The sequence below is a fragment of the Microplitis demolitor genome, chromosome 1 (assembly GCF_026212275.2).
Source record: "Microplitis demolitor isolate Queensland-Clemson2020A chromosome 1, iyMicDemo2.1a, whole genome shotgun sequence".
NCBI classification, from domain to species: Eukaryota; Metazoa; Arthropoda; class Insecta; order Hymenoptera; family Braconidae; genus Microplitis; species Microplitis demolitor.
This window is the reverse complement of record NC_068545.1, coordinates 23,630,426-23,651,912: the sequence shown is the minus strand read 5'-3', so window position 1 is coordinate 23,651,912 and position 21,487 is coordinate 23,630,426. Positions and strand designations below refer to the sequence as shown.

Sequence of the window (21,487 nt, the reverse complement as noted above, 5' to 3'; positions counted from 1 at the left end):
ATATTAAAAATAAAATACTGGTATATTTAAAAAGCTCGTCGAAGTTGAAGTATAGAAGACAAGAGATGATTGAAGGGGACGTGTCGGAAGAACTTCCGCAGTTCAGAATGTAATTATAAAAACTCGTTACCCATTCTCCCTTACAGCTGACAGACGATTCGAGGGCTAAAAGTGACTGGGTATTATTACAGTAATGGAATTAAAAAAAAAATGTTTATATTGCCGCTCTTAAGTTTATGACTGTTTTCTTACTTTATTATAATTATTAATTAAAATTTATGATCGTAATTAATAGCATTGGCCATACTCTTACTCTGAATTCTATCGGTATAAAATATATTAACGTAATTAAATTATATAAGTGAATACGGTCATAATGTATTACTTTTTTTATTGTTATATTTATTAAATCAATATTAATTAATTAAAGTAATACAGTGTATAAAAAAAAGTAATTTTAAACAAATATAAAATGTGGTTTTGGTTGACAAACAGATGCATCACATTCAGATCCAGTTTTAACGGTACGCTGCCATTTTCCATAACAATAAGGCTCCGAAAACAAACTCCAGCGTGTTATCATTCCCTCAGTACCGCCGTCACCGCGACATCGATAGTCCAATGATGGTATGAAGGCTGTCGTTTCACATTTTACACAAACCGTTGAGTCTATTAAAATAAAAAAATTAAAATTACATTTATTAAATTGGAGAGAAATTTTTAGTTCATCAAATAAATCATTACCATGGAAAAATAACATTTTTTAATTAATTAAATTTATAATTGAATTTTTTTTCAATTCCACAAAAGGGTGGGAAAACGGTCACTGGTATTAAAAAAAAATTCTCATAAAATTTATATTTATGCAGGTCAGATCTAAAAATTATAAAAATTTTTTTAAAATTTCAAATTTGGCGGGTTTTTTCTTCCTGGGAAAAATGGAGGATTTATATCTGTATCTGAATTATTTTTCCGGACAAATGCAGATTTAGTATAAATACTCCCAATAGTAAAATTATCATGTTTAATAGGATGACAGTGAGAGTTTACGGTCAATTAAGCGGAATTAATGATAATATAATGTACAGTATGTATTATATACTGTATAGTATTGCGATAAATTACACATGTAGGCACAATAATTGGCATATAAGCACATACATATGTGCTGAATGAAAGCCCAAAATCCCATGTATCCTGTTCGTCAAGTAAAGCGGAATTCAATGCAGTTTCCGGTAATTTCACTTACCGGATTTCTCTTCCTAACCTCAAGGATTCAAATTGCACTTGTTTCCGATTAGACAGGCACGAATACACCTGGCGTACATATTTTTACCACCGAACCTAGATTACGCAAAATTAGAGCCGCTTAAAAAAAAAGTCGGACCGGAAAAAGTATTGAAAAAAAATATATAAGGAAATGTCTTGGAAGCTGAAGAAGGGAAACATAGAGACTCGAGAGCTTAACGGAAAACGATGACGAAGACGATATCAGCCGCGATTCGATAACGGCATTTTTCATCCCAACTTTTATTTCTTACGCTTCGATTCCTCGTTCTAGCCTCCTTCCAAGAACTAGTTTATTGCTACCTAGATTTATCATTTTTTTTTTTTATTTATCCTTTGCTCTCTTACCCTCTGACAGCTCTGATTGTCCTGATTTCTTTATACACTTTGGCGATGCCTTTATGATGCTGAACGTCACGCAGTATCTGCAACACATGATAACATTCCTCATTAATTCTTAATATAAACATATATATTTATTGTACTAAATAAAAAATCATCCTGATTGGAGTTAACTTGAACACCGGGGTAACATGGACCCGTCAGTTTTTTTTGTACCGAAGACAGCAAGACGAATTGTATTTATTTAAAAACAAAAGTTGATGTCGTACAATATTTCAGTATTGATTGATGCTGATGGAAGAGGTAGTAAATCAGGGGATTATTTTTTTTTTATTTATCTTGAGCTTGTTCTTGCTAGTGTTTGTTAACAAGCAGCCGAGATAATGGATTTGTTCGATAATAAACAGTAGAGAACTTTTCAATCAGCGAAAGTATGGCTGTGGATATCCAGGATCTGCAACTGACAGCTTCCAAGTGACGCTTTTACATTCTTCATCCGAATTTCAGAAAACTTTGTTCGTATCCTGTATCTATAGATTTAGCGCTGGGTTCTATCAGCCGGCATTAAGAAATAATCAGCTAAAAAAAAAATTTAAACTTTACTGGGTATCAAAAATATTGCTTGGAAAATTCATAATTTTATAATAAACCAAGTTAATTAATTAAAAAAGTGAACCGACAGGCTGGATGTTTAACTTTACGAGATTGAAAAATTACGAGGTAAAGTTATTTTTTTTATTATCACCTGGATAGTAAAGTTTTAGTGATTTTTCTCTTAACGTAACGATAAATTATAAGCAAGAAGACACTCAACTGTACTACAACCTGGATATCTTTTTAAACTACAGTTTTCATCCCCCGAGGGATCGCACTCTTTCGCAACGAAGCTCATCGAGAATGCCAAGCATTCTTACACATCTTTGAGTGTACGTCTAAGAAAAGAATACAAAAAAAAAAAAAATATATTTTATGAAATTTTTGACTTTTTAATTAATTCTTTAATTACTTTTATGTTAATAATTATTTTTACTCCTTAATTATAATTATTATTTAAATTATTTCCTGTTAAATTAAATTAAAATAATTTTGATAAATGAAAATTTTACGTCAAGTCAAGTTGAATATTATTTCTAGTGAGTACATTTTGTTGGTAGAAAAAAAAAAAAAAATTAACATTGCATTAAAATATTTCTTTGAAATAGATTTTACAAGGACTACAGTCCTGGTGAGTAGTGAGTATATAATTTTTTGATACATTATGAATGTACTGGCTCATGTATATAAAATATTTCCACTCGTTGCTTTTTAATATTCATGATGTGTACGAATACAAGTTGGGGCTACAGCACGGTTAATATCGAAAGTATCAAGTTTTATCCATCTTGCCAATTTTTTTTTTTTTATCTAAGTATATATATGTGGGTGTTGTATAGAAGTTATGCAGAAGTTCATTTTACATGACGATGCAGCGGTGAATTTTATATTTAATCTTGAAATTTCAAAAGGTTTACTTATTGTGCATGTAGGACGTGAAATTTTTTTCCTGCGAAATTGTAAGTATGCTTTATAAAGCCGTTTTTTTTTTATTTTTTGTGTTCCATTAGGTCCAGATACTCCAGCTTCAAAAGCCAAATGTAAATTGAATAACCGGACTGGTGTATCGCCAGCGCAATTGGAAAATGAATGCGGATAGGGACCTCGAGATTTATCTTATTGAAACATGCTCGAGTCCGAGTTGCTGAGTGTACTATGAAATTTACTATTTTCCAAGTTTCCGAGATCAATTATCGATATTATACTCCACTAGTTATATTTTATTTATTTAATTTAAATTTTTTATTCAAAAAAAAATTTCCCGCCATTTAAATTTAAATTTTAAAAAATAATAACTAAGTTATTTAATAGGCTTAGAGGGGAGGGGCAAAATGGGGTACCCCCTAAAAAGGTAAAAAAAAATCCCATAATTGATAATACTAAATATTTTTCCATAAAACGAGTTGTATTTGAAAAAAGTTAAATAACATAAAAATAAAATTTTATTTATTTATTTTTATGAGTATCATAAAAATAAATATAAGAATAAAAGTAAACTTTAAAAATTGAACCGATAAAAAATAAATATAAAATCCAATATCGCTCTGTTTATACAAACTAAGAATCAACAATAAGAAACATGATAAAAAATCCAAGTACTCGGGATTGTTATTTATTTACTGTCTTTGATGGTAAGCTCTGAGCAAGTATCTTGTTCAATAGCGGAAGTAATCTTCGCGACTTGACAAGAGAAACGATTTACCAAGTAAGTGGGATAACAAAAACACTGCATGTGTTTGTATAAATATATATAGATATACATATAGATATATGAGTGAACTGAAGGAATGCGCTTATTCTTGTAGACTACAGATCTGCAGTTGTTGGGATCGACAGTCATAGGAAACTCTCTCAGCGGAATGGAACTGTTGAACCCAAGATGATCTGTGTGCCAAACAATAGCAGTTCAAGGCTGGCTTTTCACAGTCTATGGAGTCCTTGTCGCAACTTCCTGGATAACACATAATCTATGCATCCTTCGTCTATGTGCATTCCATTTACTGCTCCTGCTTGCTCATGTACATGCGTTTAAATTCATAGGTCACACAACAGAACAGAACAAGTAAGTCGATAAGTAAACGTGTACATACGCTATTTGAATTCCCGTATTTGTCATCCCGCACGTGACTAATATATTTTACCATCCATTATTTATCACATGTTTACATATATCACACACCTATGCATTCTTATGTAATTTTTATCAATTATCTAAAAGCTGTCGAAAAATATTTATCAGTCTCCTAAACCTTTTAGCAAAATTTACTGTTTTATAAAAACATCAAGATGGAAAAAAAAAATTCAGAGATGAATTATTTTGAAATTGATTGGCGGCACAATTAACCGGGCAATTTATTTAAAAATATTTCACGACATTATTTAATATAAGATGACGTGGTAAGTCGACGGTTGCTTCCGTTCTATTCATCCTCCTTTTTCCGCACTCCATTATCTGTTTTTTTTTCTTTCCCTTTCCTTAATAATTTACGTTATGATGCAAGACTTCCTGTGTCTCTTACATTTTATCTCCTATTTCTTTTTGTCAACAAAATAGCTCCTTTCATCTTGAATTTCTTCATGCATTATTACTTTTTCACTTACAATCAAAACCCAGTTAATTTTTTTTCAATTAAATTTTTTAAATAATTTATGATAATTGCAGGGTTACTTACTCTTTAGAAACATTATAAGGTGACCAATCGGTGTCTCCCAATGATGGGAATAATTGTTTTCTTAATCGCAAGTTAGCTCGAATGATGTCATTGTTTGTGACCTGGTGACGCGCTGCGCTTAATTCCGCTGGCAAAATATATGCAGTTTCTGTGTGAAAAAAAAAAAAAAACAAAATTAGTATCAGTGGATTAATTAATGATTAATTTTTGCTTATTAATGATTGACTATCAAGTGGAACGTAAATGAATGCCCTTAAGGGCATTTGGGTGAAGATGAAGCCAAAGGGACCGGACTTTGATTCTAACGGCCGGAAACTTACTAGAGTGTAATCACCAGTAAATGGTTACATACATGTATAATGATTATAATGATTAATTAAATGATTAAAATAGATGAGTATGGGCTTAAAATTATCAATGGGGTTTCGATCAAAGAGCAAAATGTCTGGTTGCATTGGCTTTACAACATCGAAACGGAATCCCAATTAGCAGAGAACGTTGCTGAGAAGCTCGCAGAGGCAGAGCTGTTCTAGCTCGAGTCTAGTCGGTCAAATCTGCTCAACCAAATTACGGAGAAGAGCAATTAGTGTTGTGGTTTGTGGTTGGAAATTATTTCCTTTTGACATGGGATTTAATGCATCCACGATGAACATGTCTAAGTCTTTATTCAATTAGTCATTATTAATTATTAATTATTAATTATTAATATTTCAGCTTTATTTCATAATATTATTTATGCTTAAAGAGACTAGGACATCATCAATAATTTAGCAGGGGACATAATAATTACGAAAAATTCATTTAGATTTTTATATTTTTCATTTTTAATTAGTAGATTATATATCAAGTGCGATTTGTGGCGATTGATTACGTCAATTAGTGCCTACAGGTGGTAAGTTACCGACTGCAGATAATAAAATGCAGGAATATGATGAAAAATTTCGTCACCAGATGACTCGATAAGTTACTTTGATATTTTTCGCACGCAAGCTATAGTGCCTGCAACTAAAAAATATATTTTTTGCACTACTGACGTCACAAGTACGTGAAGAATGTCGAAAACTTAGATTATGGGTTACAAAAATATTTTTACCTCGTAATGCTATTTCAGGATCATGTTTATCACACTGTGTGCTGTAACAATATCGTCTTTGGACTAATGGAGAGCATCCTTTACCCCCGTTTTCAGCCGGCCGCTCTATTTTCCGTGATCTTTTTTGTATTCCACGGCCGCATTTGTTGTTACAAGCTGACCAATGTCCCCACTCAGATGTTATGCAATCATGAACTGTAACACAAATGTCAAATTAACAAATTTTTATTAAATATAACGTTCAATTTGCATATTAATTCGAATAAAAGTCAAAAAAAAAAAAAAATAAGTAAAATTCAAATAAAAATCAAGTAATTGCTTTTATTTTTTTTGAATTTCAGAGGTGGAATAAATTTATTCCTTACCATCCAATTTGCAAGTTCGTTCATCACACTTGCATTACCATGGAAATTTAATTTTTAAGACGCTATCGGGGTCATGAGTTACAGGAAATAAATAAGTTTTGCGTATATACAGATATATGGCAGTGGGTAAAAAAAATTTTAGTGACAAGTATTTTTTAGAAGACCGTTAAGAAAAAGTAATCGGTGAGAAAATTTTTATCTTTTATTCTGGCGCGAGTTAAGGGTTCTTTGATTGCTTGTTTGATGTAAAAAGTAAAAAGTTAAAAGAAAATACATAAAAAGAATTGAGAAACATTGGCTTTTCAAGCGATGTATGAAGGAGTAGAACGAACGAATTGTCAGACTGAAAAAAGAAGACACTAAGTGGATTGAAAAGTGAGAAAAATAAAAAAAGTCTCTCGCAAAAATAAAATTTTTTTTTTAATGAGTGTTGAAATTCAAAAAAATTGAAGTAAATAAAATTCCTATTTATTTTTTAAAATAATTTGTTTTCATTTTCATTTATTTTTTTGATTTGCTTCTGTTTTTGTCCATAAATATAAACAGATGTATTGACACAGTCATTTTTTACCCAAAAACCAAAGTCCGGATTTAATTTAACGTTTTAAATTTACTCAAGAATAAAAGCCAACATGTCAAGAAGATCCAACACAAGTCGACGTGCACTAAATTTATATAACAAAAATAAACATATAAAAGGTATGAATTTATTTTTAATAAAAAACCAAAATCTTAACATAAAGTAAATATTTTTCAAGTCGACACAAAGAAGTGATCTTTTATTAAAAAATTTAATTTAACCAGGTCGCCGGTACACTCTTTCAGCAGACGCGCAGGCTGCATTGTCAAACCTCCTTGAGGACGTTATCGAGAATACTCTAGAGGATGCTAAAAAAATGGCCGAGACGGCTGGCAAGAGCAAAGTGTCTATCGAGGAGATTGAGAGGGCGTTGAAAAAACTCTGCAAAAGTTTCTGCTCGCAAAGCTCCATGGTCTCGAACGGTCAGTCCACCACCGGACACTTTTATCGGCCTCATCTCAAGAGACACTTGGGCTCTTAAACACAACTCGAAATATTTTTCATCAAACCAACGCTAAATTTCCTCTCCACTGTCATCAATCTGCTGTCAAATCAAATAAAAAATTTTTTTTACATGTATTTTGTTTTTATCTTTTAATCTGAAAATATTTTACAGAGATAACGAGTGAATTAAAGGCAGTTACGATAACTACTGATTTTTTTTTCACTTCCTCTGCGCACGTACTATCGACAAAGGGACAATATATTTTTCCTCTGAGAATAAATGCACTGTGTGCGGTAAGTTAAGACTTTCTTTCTTTTTATTTTATTTTTTTTTTACCTTAACTCAGTTCTAGTCCCCGAACTCGTTATTTCAGACTATAATTCTTTTCCTTTTATTTTATTTCAAACTTTATTTCTTTCTTTCCTTCATTCATTCATTCACAAATGTCTTTTATCGTTATACTGAATAAAATGAAAAAATATGATAACAAAAAAAATGAACTATACGATGAAAGTATAAGCGGAGGAAGCAAAAGTTTATGGTGAATAATCTCTGTTTAATTATTGAGACTTAAGTAAAGAAAATTTTCTTGTGAAAAAATATAATTATATATATTGAGATTAAGAAAAGAGGAAGTTTGTAAATGTGTAATTAACAATCAATAGTTCGCTCTCTTGAGCTTCATTATTTTTAATCGATACATAATTAAAAGCTTTGCCTTTAATTCCACCCCGTCGTCTGACTAGTCGGAAAACTCGGAAAATTTTTACTCAATCAGACTTAAATATACAGTTTATACTTTTTAACTAATTTCGCGGTACAATTATCTGGATAGGAAATTAAAATTGTAATTTTTTAGTTTTAAAGTTTAAAGGTATGTCTAGATAAAACAGAGATGAGAAGTACTGAAAGTTTAAATGATGCTATGCAAGAAATTATCGCAGGACATTGAGGCCACAAAGCCGCAAACAGGAAGAGAAATATTCTCTTACCCTCAGGGAATATGAACGTTAATTTTAATCGGCTGTCTTTAGAGATATCTATTTTTAAAAAATTAATTTTAGTATAAACTTTTCATAGAATAAAAGCCGGTCCATTTTGCCCTGACTATTTAATTTTGAATATTTGATTTTTTTTCCATAGGGAATGGGCAAAATGGGCTCCTTAAGAAATGAATGTCAGCCCATTTTACCCCTTCCCCCCTCTACCCCTATTTTATTAAAGATTTTTCCAATTTTTGGAAATGAAAATTTTTATAAAGTACAATAATAATAATATTTTATTGAACGGATGATAAAACTACCGCTGAAAAAAAAAAAAAAATTAGTAGAGGAAAGAAAAATAAAGTTTGTCCTTAGAGATTCATTAAGTTGATGAATCAAAGTTCAGTTGGTTTTCGAATGCTAAGTTTTCAGTTAAAATAATCTCAAAGAATATTATTCAGGTTATTTATATATATAGACTTTGAGAACAAACATCCTAAACAATTTTCGAGAACTATAAATAAGAGTAATCCTTAAAGTATGAAAATGCAAATGAAAAATTACAAAGTCAATATAAATTTTTTTTTCTACTTAAATAAGATTACTCGAATTCTCATTTCTCTATCTCTGCATAATTATAAAATCCTTAATCTTCATAACCATCTCAAGTAGATTATGCTATTCAATGGAAACTAAAAAAATTTGACAAGTTAAATCCGTTGAAATGCATTATTATTATTAGTGTTATATAAATATATAATAATGAGAATGAAATAATATAATTTCTCTATGAACATGTTAATTATAGTCCCGAGGGAAGTAAAACGGGTATTATTTTATTATGTCCTCGTTTATTCAAGGATAGTCTAGTATAATAAATATATATATATATATAGATAAAAACAAGTATAGAGAGCAAGGCATTGTTTGAAAAAGCCACAATGAAGATATTGCGTACCTTGCAATAGGATAAATCGAGTAAACAGCTTTTCAAATGTCTGCTGAGCAAATAAAAAGTAACAAAAGCTTTTTTAAGTTAACAGATTTTTTTTTTAAATTCAAAATTTAAAAATATTATAAAAGTCCCGAAATTTTTGAAAAAAATTTTTTTTAGGAATCCAGTGACCATATTACCCCAAAATACAAAAATGCACTAATTCAAAAATTTGAACGTGGCCATTTTACCCAGCGTAAAAAACAGATTTAATTTCACCTACAAGTTTTTAAAAAAAACAAAAAATTTTATTTCAGCAATTGGCGAAAAAAAAACTAAAAGTTGGGATTAGTTTTTTTTTGGATTGTAAACTTTAAATCTGGTACTTTGTACTGTAAATTTGTAGTCTTGATTTTAAATTTAAGTTCCGTGTCCGCTACACGTTGGCAAAGAAGCTGAAATTGGAGCGAGTGGAGACAGGATGGTAGGAAAGAATAAGAGAAGAACTAAAATAGAAAACGATAACAAGGGTGAGGAAGTAGAGTAGTTGGAGTATGGAGTAGTCTCTAAGAATCATGATAGCAAAGCGAAGCAACGAATGGAAGTAGATAGGAATAGGCTATAGGACTATGGGATTACCGAAGCGGATTCTCAAATATGCTAACAGTGGCATTAACCCAGAGCCTGGATGAGATTACCAAGTATAATGCTCCTTGCGTACTCTCTCCGCCCCCTCTTTATTTTCTCTCATTGCGGAGCAACTTCTCATTTTTATTTATAACAACTCGTTAATCACAAATATATAACAATAATAATTACTAATTATTTTTAGCTACGAATAATAAAAAAAAAAGAAGTTTCCAAAATTTTTACAGCTGTCCCTGCAAGTAGGATTTGAAAATTCCCGCGGGAGCCGTTCAAATCGGACGATTCGATTAAAAGATATAAAAGGGTCACATACAAGCAATTGGAGCTAAAAAAGAAATAACTTGCTGGGAAAATATCGAAGTTGGAAATGATAACTTGTTTTTTTTTTTAAATTATAAATTTTCTTTGGAGAAAATTCAAAATTAATAACTATTAATTTTGTAAATTGTTTTATCGAGTGAATATTCTGTTTCAATTTCTTTCGGTAAGTTTATGTACTCGCCTTTATCATTCTATCTGTGTCCATATATATATATATATATAGATATATATTTTATTAAAGTGGTATATTGATAGAAAACCTGAAGCGAGCGGATAGAGAGAGACAGACATAGATAGAACTCAGTAAAACTTTTCACCCGTGTATAATTCGTAATAAATTCGGTGGGAAAACTTTAAACTTGAATTACAGAGGGAGTTAATCGATATCGCGTTAATAGAAAATCTTTATAACAAGTTAATAAACTATATGATTTATTATTTTTAAAAACTTTATTAATTACATTTATTTTTATAAACTTTTCTCTTGTAATTTTGTTAAAGAAATTTTTATTTTTTGACCAGGGTCTCTGCTCATATTACTTATATGACATACAATATATGAGTGTTATATTTTTTTATTTTTAATTTGAAAAAAAAATTTTTAATTTTTGAATTTTGAAGTAATTTTTTTTTTTTTTTTTTTTTTTTTTTTTTTTTTTGTATGAATAATTTTTTAGGTCGGTAAAATAAATAGACGTATAGATAAATGAAGAATCCCGCGGAATAATTATAATTGAATGGGTTATATACGTCAACATTCCATAAAGGAACGTAGAACATGCGCCCTTAATGACGATATTAATTGACGCGTTTTCCAACGGCTTCAACTCTGCAAAACTTGTCTTTATACTTCTCTTCATATATATATATATATATTTATATAAATAAATACGAATGACGATCATACTGCGTACTAGATCGCGTACGCTTGTAAGAGATGAAAGATGAGAAATGAGTTCCAGTTGCACAGAAAAAAAAAGAGTTGAGACTTGATATGTCTGGCAAAAAATTAATTACTTGAAATCTTGGAATTGATTACTTATGTGCTGGAAAATAAACATCGATGGAGTCGGAGTTTGAATCGCAGTTGGAGACAGATCTATTGCAAGTAAATGGGAGATGTAATATAATAGGATATATTTGTAGGTAGAGAGAAGGTAATTGAGTTGAGTTATTGTTGATATTGAGAGGAGAGATGAGAGTATGTACGATGTGATATAAACGTGAAATACAATCAGTATATATACTTGTATGTTGTCAGTATACTCTGATGACTGAAATGTTATCCAATCCGCAATGAAATGGCTATCGATTATTTGTAGACGAAACTATCTAACAAGTTTGTTTGTTTGTAAGTTTTAGGTCGAAATGAAAAGTCATAAGTTTCTCCGCAGTCACTTTAATCAAACTTTTATATAAAAATTACTCAAATCATTTTTTTTTTTTTTTTTTAATAAAACTTTTTTACTTTACATCATTACTTTTTGAAATTACTCATAATCCAAATATTCATAATTTTATTTTAAATCTTTTTATTGCCAAGTATGATTTTTTTTAAATTTTCCCGCCAAAGTTGCGGATAAGAAATTTTTCAAAAATTTTAGTAAGTGAAAATTGTAATTAAACCTTAGTAATTTGGATAATTTGATTAATTATAAATTGCAGTAATTAATATTTTTTTTATGAATGATAATTGACGGTTAATTAAATGATTGAAATAGTGGTTGATTTTTTTTTAATTTTCCCGCCAAAGTTGCGGATAAGAAATTTTTCAAAAATTTTAGTAAGTGAAAAATTGCAATTAAACCTTAGTAATTTGGATAATTTGATTAATTATAAATTGCAGTAATTAATATTTTTTTATGAATGATAATTGACGGTTAATTAAATGATTGAAAAAGTGATTGATTTTTTTTAAATTTTCCCGCCAAAGTTGCGGATAAGAAATTTTTCAAAAATTTTAGTAAGTGAAAATTGTAATTAAACCTTAGTAATTTGGATAATTTGATTAATTATAAATTGCAGTAATTAATATTTTTTTTATGAATGATAATTGACGGTTAATTAAATGATTGAAAAAGTGGTTGATTTTTTTTAAATTTTCCCGCCAAAGTTGCGGATAAGAAATTTTTCAAAAATTTTAGTATGTGAAAAATTGCAATTAAACCTTAGTAATTTGGATAATTTGATTAATTATAAATTGCAGTAATTAATATTTTTTTTATGAATGATAATTGACGGTTAATTAAATGATTGAAAAAGTGGTTGATTTTTTTTAAATTTTCCCGCCAAAGTTGCGGATAAGAAATTTTTCAAAAATTTTAGTAAGTGAAGATTGTAATTAAACCTTAGTAATTTGGATAATTTGATTAATTATAAATTGCAGTAATTAATATTTTTTTTATGAATGATAATTGACGGTTAATTAAATGATTGAAAAAGTGATTGATTTTTTTAAAATTTTCCTGCCAAAGTTGCGGATAAGAAATTTTTCAAAAATTTTAGTAAGTGAAAATTGTAATTAAACCTTAGTAATTTGGATAATTTGAGTAATTATAAATTGCAGTAATTAATATTTTTTTATGAATGATAATTGACGGTTAATTAAATGATTGAAAAAGTGGTTGATATGGAGTTACGAGGATAGAGTTTTAAAAGTGGGTTATATGAGTAGAATAATTATCAATAAATATCTAATTGAGTCCATTTCACATAACATGCGAGACGCGATTATAACTCTCTATACAGTCTGCTGATGACGCTGATAATAATAATAACGTTGATGATACTTAATCCTATTGCGGTTAAATACTCCATGTAGTCAGTGTAACACCGTCATAACTCGGCCACTAATCGCATTTGCGAAACGATAAACATTATATATAATGCACCCTATTTATAAATTAACAACTAGTTTATTTCATATTTTACACTCTCAGTACTCCGACATTAAAAAATTATTTTATTTTCACAACTTTTTAATTATAAATTCAAAGCTACAAAAAATTATAAGGATTTGGATTATAAAATATATTATTTAAATATTATTATTTTAAATAATTGGGGTAATTAATTATTATAATATTTTGCTAAGTAACAAAGTAAAAATTATTTTTTTAATTTATAATTTTAAGCTCATTAATTTTTTAAATTATAATTAATTTTTAATTAATAAAATAATTATAATAAATATTAATTAAGGAAGTATTGATTTTAATTATAATCCAGTTAAAGGTGTCCATCATACCCCGGAAAATTCATAACGCCCGACTCTAATTTTTTTCTTATGGAAAAATAATTTTTAGACAGTAATTATTTAAAATTAAAAAAAGAAATTAATTGGCAATAATATATGTAAATATGAAAATTAGATTAGTATTGGAAATATATAATTATATTATTCTCGATAGCAGATTATTTGATAAAATTTGATTGGATAAGTATAATTGAACTTTTGATAATAATCATAATAATAATAATAAGTAAAAGTAATAATCGTTTTATTTAATGACAGAAACTGAGTGTGAATTTAAAATGAACGAATGATTGAGTTTGTCTTTATTGTAGAGAAAAAAATTATGCATGAGAAAAAAAAAAGGTTTTAATAAAAAAATAGTAGTGAAGATAAAAATGTGAGCGGGAAAGTAAAAAAAAAAATATTACAGTAATTTCTGAAGCGTATAATTGGCAAACCCACGAAAAATTAATTGAAAGAGTTAAATGTACTGCTTTAATTAACTTATAATTTTGGTAAACTAAAATATTGTTTTAATGATTAATTAAATATTAGGGGTGTGCAAATTGTGTTCGAATCGATAATTCAAATTTTTAAATTATTTGTAATTTTTAAAATTACTCTTTTTTTGAATTTTTAAAATTCGGATCAATTTTTAAAATTTTCGTAGTTTTTAAAGTGAAAATTTGTTTGTGAATTTGGGTCTGAATTCTATTTACCTCTGACGAAATTTGAATTTTTGAAAAAAATATTAAAATTTTAAGTTGTACAAAAAAAAATTTTGAAATTTTTGAATAATTCAAGACTTTACAAATAATCTGGAGCTTCGAATTATTTAAAAATTTACAAATCATCCAAACTTTGAATCGAATTATTCGTAAGTTCAAACTATTTGCACACCCCCATTAGATAACACATTACACGGAGAGAAAATTATGGTAACAATTACAATATATTATGGGAATGGTTTCCATACTGCATAGTAACCGGTTTTTTTGAAATGTTGATTATAGGAACGGCACCCATATATATTATGGTAATAATTCCTATAATTATGGGTATAATTCCCATATGGTAACGGAATAGTTCCTATGGAATTATGGTAATGGTTACCATAATATTATAGGAACAGTTACCATAATATTATGGTAACCATTACTATATACGCTTAGGAACCATTACAATGTGATTATAGGATTGGTTCCTATTTGCTTATGGGAACTATTCCTATGAGTATGGTAATCATTACCATGATTCTTTCACATGCGATATGGGAACTGTTACCATAATGATAGGAATTATTCCCATACTTATGGAAACTTTCCCAAAAAGTATGGGTCTATATCCCATAATCCCAAGTAATCATTACCATAACACTATGGGATGATATTTCATAAACGTACTAGGAATAGTTACTATTATTTTTTCTCCGTGTAGTAATTAATATTGACATCTTACTTTACTTTTTTTTTTTTTTTTGTAAAAATATTAAGCGTAAAAAAAAAAAATTAATTATAAAAGTTATATGAGATAAAGTAGTTACGTCAAATCACTTGACGGCGTAAGAGACAAGAGACATAAAAGTTTTATAAAACAAAAAAACTAAAATAGAGGAGACATAGATAAAAATCGATGAGAAATATAAGAAATAAGTACGAAGGACGAAATAGGATCATAAAGTGGCAATCGACGTAGACAGTTGAATCGATTTTTTATACGTCGTGTTCTCTTGGTACAGAAAAAACGTGTGTGTGTGTGTGAGTGTGTGATGGTAGTTTGTGCAACAAAATAAAAAGCTACCAACTAAAATTCTACTTACAATATACACAGGATATAAACGCGATTTCACCTCTCAAGACAGACATTTCGATAATACTTTTTCTACATTATACTGTCGATAGTGCTATTACACGAGATTGTTCAATCGAACGTTTATTTTTTAACTTGCTCTAATACTATACTTAAGAATATTGTTAACTATCAGATAGACATTTCCGGTAGTTTAGACTAATACTTTTTTCGTTTCAGGAATTTTTATAATTCATTAGAAATTTATTTCCCAAGTCGCTACAAAAAAACTCCCATTCTAAAAATATGTGATTAACGTCAGCTACAAAAAGGTTTCCAGGTTGCGGGGCAAAATGGACCTACAAGGGAAAATGAATTTAAATTGGAAGTGAGATTTAAGAGACAGTAAAAGAGTTTTAAAAATCGGGATTCAAGACGTTTTGTAATATTAATTTTTTTTTATTTTTTTGGAAAATATAGCAAAGTACTTAAAGTACATCGTCAACACGAAAGTTAATGCGAAAGCACGACGGCATCTTAGGTGATTTTTATGCAACAATCGCGTGCTTCCTTTTAGCTTTCGCGTCAATTCTCTTCGCTCGACTTTTTTTATTCCATCTATTTTTTGTTTTCCATTTAAACACAAAAAAAATCGTAAGAATACAAATTTTTTACTCTTTTTCGTCACGTCGTATTAAATTTGCAACGTCTTATTATACATAAATCTATCATAAATATTTACATTAGATCAGGAAATTACGTCCTTGGTCTCTACTAGTGATTAAATTTATTTTTGCTTAAAATTTTTTTTATTTTATAAAATGAAATAAACGAGTTTAAAAAAACTGTTAATTATTTTTGTGTGTATGTGAGTTTAATTAAAATAGATGAACAGGAGGTGAGAAAATAATTAATAGCCAGGTTTTGTTGATTGTTGTGGACAACAGGATACGATTGTTCAGCCACCCGCAAATTAATTAACTCGTTACTTGAATGTCACTCAAACGTTGACGTAAATTAAACGTTAAAAGCTAAAATACAAAGACGCAGACGATAGTCCATCTATACATACGTACCTACATACATAAATTTTTATATTTCTATATATATACATATATACTGAGAAGCAGAAGAGCGACGAGCATGAGCTTGAAAATTTCTTATTCGGCCACGTGTAATTTCTTAAGCACCAAAATAAATTAATGTTTGCGATATACATAAACTTTTCAAGGGCTTGCTGAGTATAATGAGCCCAAGTTAAATTACTCAGCTTTAAATAAGACTCTCATCGGGACAGAAAATAAATTACTTCATTTTAAAAATTATAAAAAAATTTTCTTCATTATTTTTATCTTTAACTTTTTTTTTTTATTTGTAATAAAAAAAAAAAAATTAAATCGGATTAATAAATATTATTTTGAAATACTGACGCAATGGGGTTCGCATTTGAATAAGCTTGTATTAGTGAAAAGGGCACGACCGGAAGCTGGAGTCGTCTCAAAGATCAGTAACCTCTTAGCAACTTTATTACGTCAAGTCATGCATAACCCAATTTTTTATTCATTATTCTCAAGCTGTTACACTTTCTATTTTATTATCATCGCCATTATCATTATCTATTATTGTTATTGTTATTATTTATAGTTATCATCTATTGCAGATGTTGAATTATTTACTCCAATTTATCGGGCGATAAATTTATACGATTAATATTTGCTTAGTCCATTTATATTTATTTTTATCTCGAGTTATTTATTTTTATGGAGGCATGCATTAAATTAGACTGATGCTGAGGCTCAGACCGAGGCAGATCTTTTGTTGAATGAGCAAGTTCATTAATAAAGGTCTCTGATGTACAACGTTCGGAGCCTGAGAAGTTGAAGCTGATGATACAAAGCGAGGGCGGAATACAAAGAAACAAAATAAAGATAAAAAAAAAATAAGTTTAATATTGAAAGGTAGATAAGAGGCGCGCCCGGGGATTTTGGGTAAAACTCCCTGTTGTTTTGTGATTAGCATAACCGGCCCTACTAGTTTTTTTTTTTTTAAATTACAAATATAGTCTCTGATCTTTGTCTTATAAAAAATATATAGATATATATTCGTATGTTTTTGTTTTGTGGATAAGAAACACGAGCGAACTAAAGAAAATTTGTGGTGTAACTTTATTTAGATTTTTAAATAAAAAATTTTAACAATTTTTTTTTTAAATTTGAAATTTTGAATGAAAAAAAAATTTTGGCGGCAATTTAAATTTTTAATTAAAAAATTTAAACATATTTATTTTTAAATTTTAATTTGAAATTTTGAATGAAAAAAATTTTTTGCGGCAATTTAAATTTTTAATTAAAAAATTCAAACAAATTTTTTTTTTATTAGAATTTGAATTTTTGAATAAAAAAAAATTTTAGCGGCAATTTAGATTTTTATTTGAAAAATTTAAATAAATTTTTTTAAAAGTTTGAATTTGAATTTTTGAATAAAAAAAATTTTGGCGGCAATTTAAATTTTAAATTAAAAAATTTAAACATATTCATTTTTAAATTTGAATTTGAAATTTTGAATGAAAGAAAATTTTGGCGGCAATTTAAATTTTTAATTAAAAAATTTAAACAAATTTTTTTTTTAATTAGAATTCGAATTTTTGAATTAAAAAAAATTTTGGCGGCAATTTAGATTTTTATTTGAAAAATTTTAATAAATTTTTTTAAAAGTTTAAATTTGAATTTTTGAATAAAAAAAATTTTGGCGGCAATAGATATCAATTTTGTAATTTAAAATCGCAGACAAAAAAATTAATTTAATTTTGAGTGATAGTAAAATTTAATTACTTCTTAATGTGATTTTTTTTTGGACAAATAAAAAAAAAATGTAATGAGAATAATTTAAATTTAAGTGAAGAAAAGTAAAGAGCTGGATAAAACAAAAGTAAAGAAAAAGTTTTCAGCGGTGAAATATTTAAAATGGTTGTTTGAGAATAAAGTTAAATTTTAGAAATTCTTGTTGAACGAGTTAAAAATTCTTTCCACATTTGCGTATGTGTTGAGAGTATAAGAGAGCCTGTGTGCTGTGTGCCATTACATTGAGCGTGTGGGCAACGACGTCAAGTAAACTCACACACGCGAGACCGCGAGAACTCGAGTGCGGGGGTGGGCAGGAGGGGGTGGGTATGTAGATCCACGTATCACGTACGTCAGGAGACCGATAGAATGGGCTTAAAAAGAGTTCGGAGAATAAAGAAAAGACACGTGAGTGGGTGTGAGGACAAAAAATTATAAAAAAAAGTTGAATGATAAAAAATAAATGAAAAAAAGAAAAATTTGCATTCCCGACAACGGCAGATGCTGATGTCGTGGGCTTTAGAGATGTGTACCTCTATATCTTTACTCATAATGCGAGATCAGACAATCAAGTTTTAAATATATATATTTTATTTATATAAATATCATTATTTAATTTTACTCTAATTTATATAATTTTCTTTAATAAAAAACTCTTTGACTGCAAAAAAAATTTTTAATATTCCTCTCAAGTTTTAATTAAAAATTTATTGATTTAAATTTTTCTTTAAAAATTTTTTACTTGGATTTTTAATTAAAAGACCTTTTAAAAAATATAAATTGCCAGTTTATAAATAAAATGTACATTTGAAATTAATTTCTTTTTAGTTAAAAGTATGCAATTAACTTCGACCTTTTGCAGCGCGATTTTTTTTTTGAATAAATAAATAAATAAATAAATAAATAAGATATCATTAGAGTAATGAAGGTATATAATAAAATATATATAAATGCAAGAAAATAAAACTAGGAGAAAATATGGTGGTTATTTAAAAGCAAACGGTTCCCTTTGAATTTTCCATCTTTCACCATCGCATGGAAAAGATCCGCGTCTGTGTAACACAAGTTAACACACACTCAACACGTCTGCGTGTAACTAGTCCATCAGTCTTTCTTTTCCCGCTCATTTCATTTCTTGTGTTGAGGAAAAAACCCCTTGCCGACCCGACCCGAGACGAGACCAGACGAAGAAAGGATCGTTTCGATGCACTTTTTTATCCGGCACTTTGCTTTTTCTTTATTTATTTCTTTCTTAAAGAGACTTTTTTATTTTTTTATACTTGTGTTCTGAATCTGATTCCCCTTTATTCTTATTTTCGCGAGCTCATTTTTATTCTTCTATTTCTCAAGTTACAGCGGATGCTAAAACTACTGCTGCAGTACCGGGAGTCTCCGGAGTACGAACCAGAACGAGATCCATTGTTTGTACTTGCGTTTGATCTGTCCTGTATCCTTTACTTTGTTGTACAAACTTCACTTTCGACGCGACTTTTATCTCCTGCAGAACTCGACCCACTATTTTTTTATTTCTTTAATCGAAACTTTTTTTTTAATTTTTTTCCTTGGTAATTTTATTTTATAAGTATATTTGTATAGACAAAAGTTATTTTTATTCAACTGCAGGTCATGTTAGTTAAATTATTTCCGGTATTTCATCTAGAGAGTATTTAAAATTCTTACACACTTTGTATCTCATTAAAATACATCAGGGTCTAAATGAATAAAATATATATTATCATCATTATTTTTATTTTTAAATACACTCTTTCTTCAGTTACTTTTTGTTAGAAAAATAAATTTAATACTTGACACAAAATTTTTTAATAATACGTCTTGTATGAAATACTCAAAAATTCAATTTTTGATCATTATTAATTTAACTGAGGCTATAACTTGATAAATAATGAGTTTACGAAAATTTTCAACTAGAACAAAGTTGTAGGAAATTTAATTTCCTATAAATTTGTACTGATTATTTTTTTTCGTAGCATCAATATTTAAAAAGTTACAGTTGCTCAAAGTTGAAGTAGAATTTTGACTGTCAAATAATTATACCTTTCATTCAAATGGCTGTAACTCTGTAAATAATAGATTTATGTCAAATTTTGTAAGAAACAATCTTATAGATAATTAAATTTCCTACAAATTTGTATTGATTACATTTTTTCATATCATCAATATTTAAAAAGTTATGACCGTTTACAAAAATCTCTAATTCAAATTTTAATTTTCCAAATTTTTCTTTTTATCTTAAAACTGCAATAACTTTTAAAAATATGAATTTTCGTAAATTTTCACAGAATACAACTTTATAGACAATTAAATTTCCTACAAAATTGTATTCTTTGTATTTTTTCATATTATCAATATTTAACGAGTTACAGCCAATACTCCGAATTTCCGGATCAAAAATAAAAATAAAATGAACCCCGGATAAATATCACAAAGAAAATCTAAAAATATAATTTAATTTAAAACAAAAAATGATTGACAGCTTATTTATACTCAGGTAAGCTTTAACATATATATCCATACATACATAAAGTAGTTTGTTTAATATTTCATTGTTAATTATACTAGTGGGTGAGTGTATGAATAACGTATGGAGTTGTTATGCCGTTGGTGATGCTAGTCAGCCAGAGAGAAACACTACTTGGTGAATATACAATCAACTATTATGATGCTAATGCTAAAGTTCGGGCTAACGACCGGATCAATGTTATATTATTTCTATTTATCCGACAACCAAATACACTTAATCCCTTAAAAACCCCTTGATCTACTTTTAAGTAATTACCCGCGGAAATTCAAAATTAAATTAAAAAAAAAAAAAACTCACCATTACAAGCCTGCTTGAATCCCCCACAGCAATCGCCGTGTTTCAGACACGAGTAATGACAATAACACGGCTTATCTGTGTAGTTATGAAAAATCGGGGACATCGAGGGTCCAGTCACAGCACAATTGACACCATCGCTGGGACAACATCTATTTGATTTATGACAACTGCTAGCCGAGATTGGATTCACGATATTATTCAAAAATACAACAGCAATTATAAATACTAACTCGAGCAATCCGCTCAATCGATCCATTTTTCACCATCAACTTAATTACCGGTCACTTAAAAATTTTATTTAATTTTGTTGAAAAAAAAAAAAAAAAAATGTAATACAGGGAGCGATTGTTGAACGACTTCTTGATGTAACGAAGTCGTTTGAAAGACTCAACGATACAACAAACTTAAACTGTGACTTCCCGGTGGAGACGATCGTGTGTGTTAAGAACCCAACGCATTTTAATAGATACCCCCCACTATGTCTTCATCTTTCTTGCTGTTTAATTCTATACATATTTTAT

The 21,487-nt window shown here is 28.7% G+C and overlaps 1 protein-coding gene across 1 annotated transcript; it reads right to left on the bottom strand.

Moving 5' to 3' along the window:
- Positions 1-406: 406 nt before the first annotated feature.
- Positions 407-21,395, bottom strand: LOC103580024 (somatomedin-B and thrombospondin type-1 domain-containing protein). The gene is made up of 5 exons (XM_008561620.2): positions 20,967-21,395; positions 5,989-6,183; positions 4,896-5,043; positions 1,636-1,712; positions 407-669 (listed from the first exon to the last, which is right to left on the bottom strand). The coding sequence occupies exons 1-5, from the start codon at positions 21,220-21,222 to the stop codon at positions 458-460; spliced, it is 888 nt and encodes a 295-aa protein (XP_008559842.1). The 5' UTR covers positions 21,223-21,395; the 3' UTR covers positions 407-457.
- Between the last annotated feature and the right edge of the window lie 92 nt (positions 21,396-21,487).

Bases quoted from the DNA above. Each gene is read 5' to 3' on its own strand.
- LOC103580024 (XM_008561620.2), bottom strand. From the start codon at position 21,222: ATGGATCGATTGAGCGGATTGCTCGAGTTAGTATTTATAATTGCTGTT. The intron at 6,184-20,966 runs GTGAGTTTTTTT...TTTGTGTTACAG, and splicing joins ATTCAAGCAGGCTTGTAATG to TTCATGATTGCATAACATCT. The intron at 5,044-5,988 runs GTAAAAATATTT...TTTTTCACACAG, and splicing joins TCCTGAAATAGCATTACGAG to AAACTGCATATATTTTGCCA.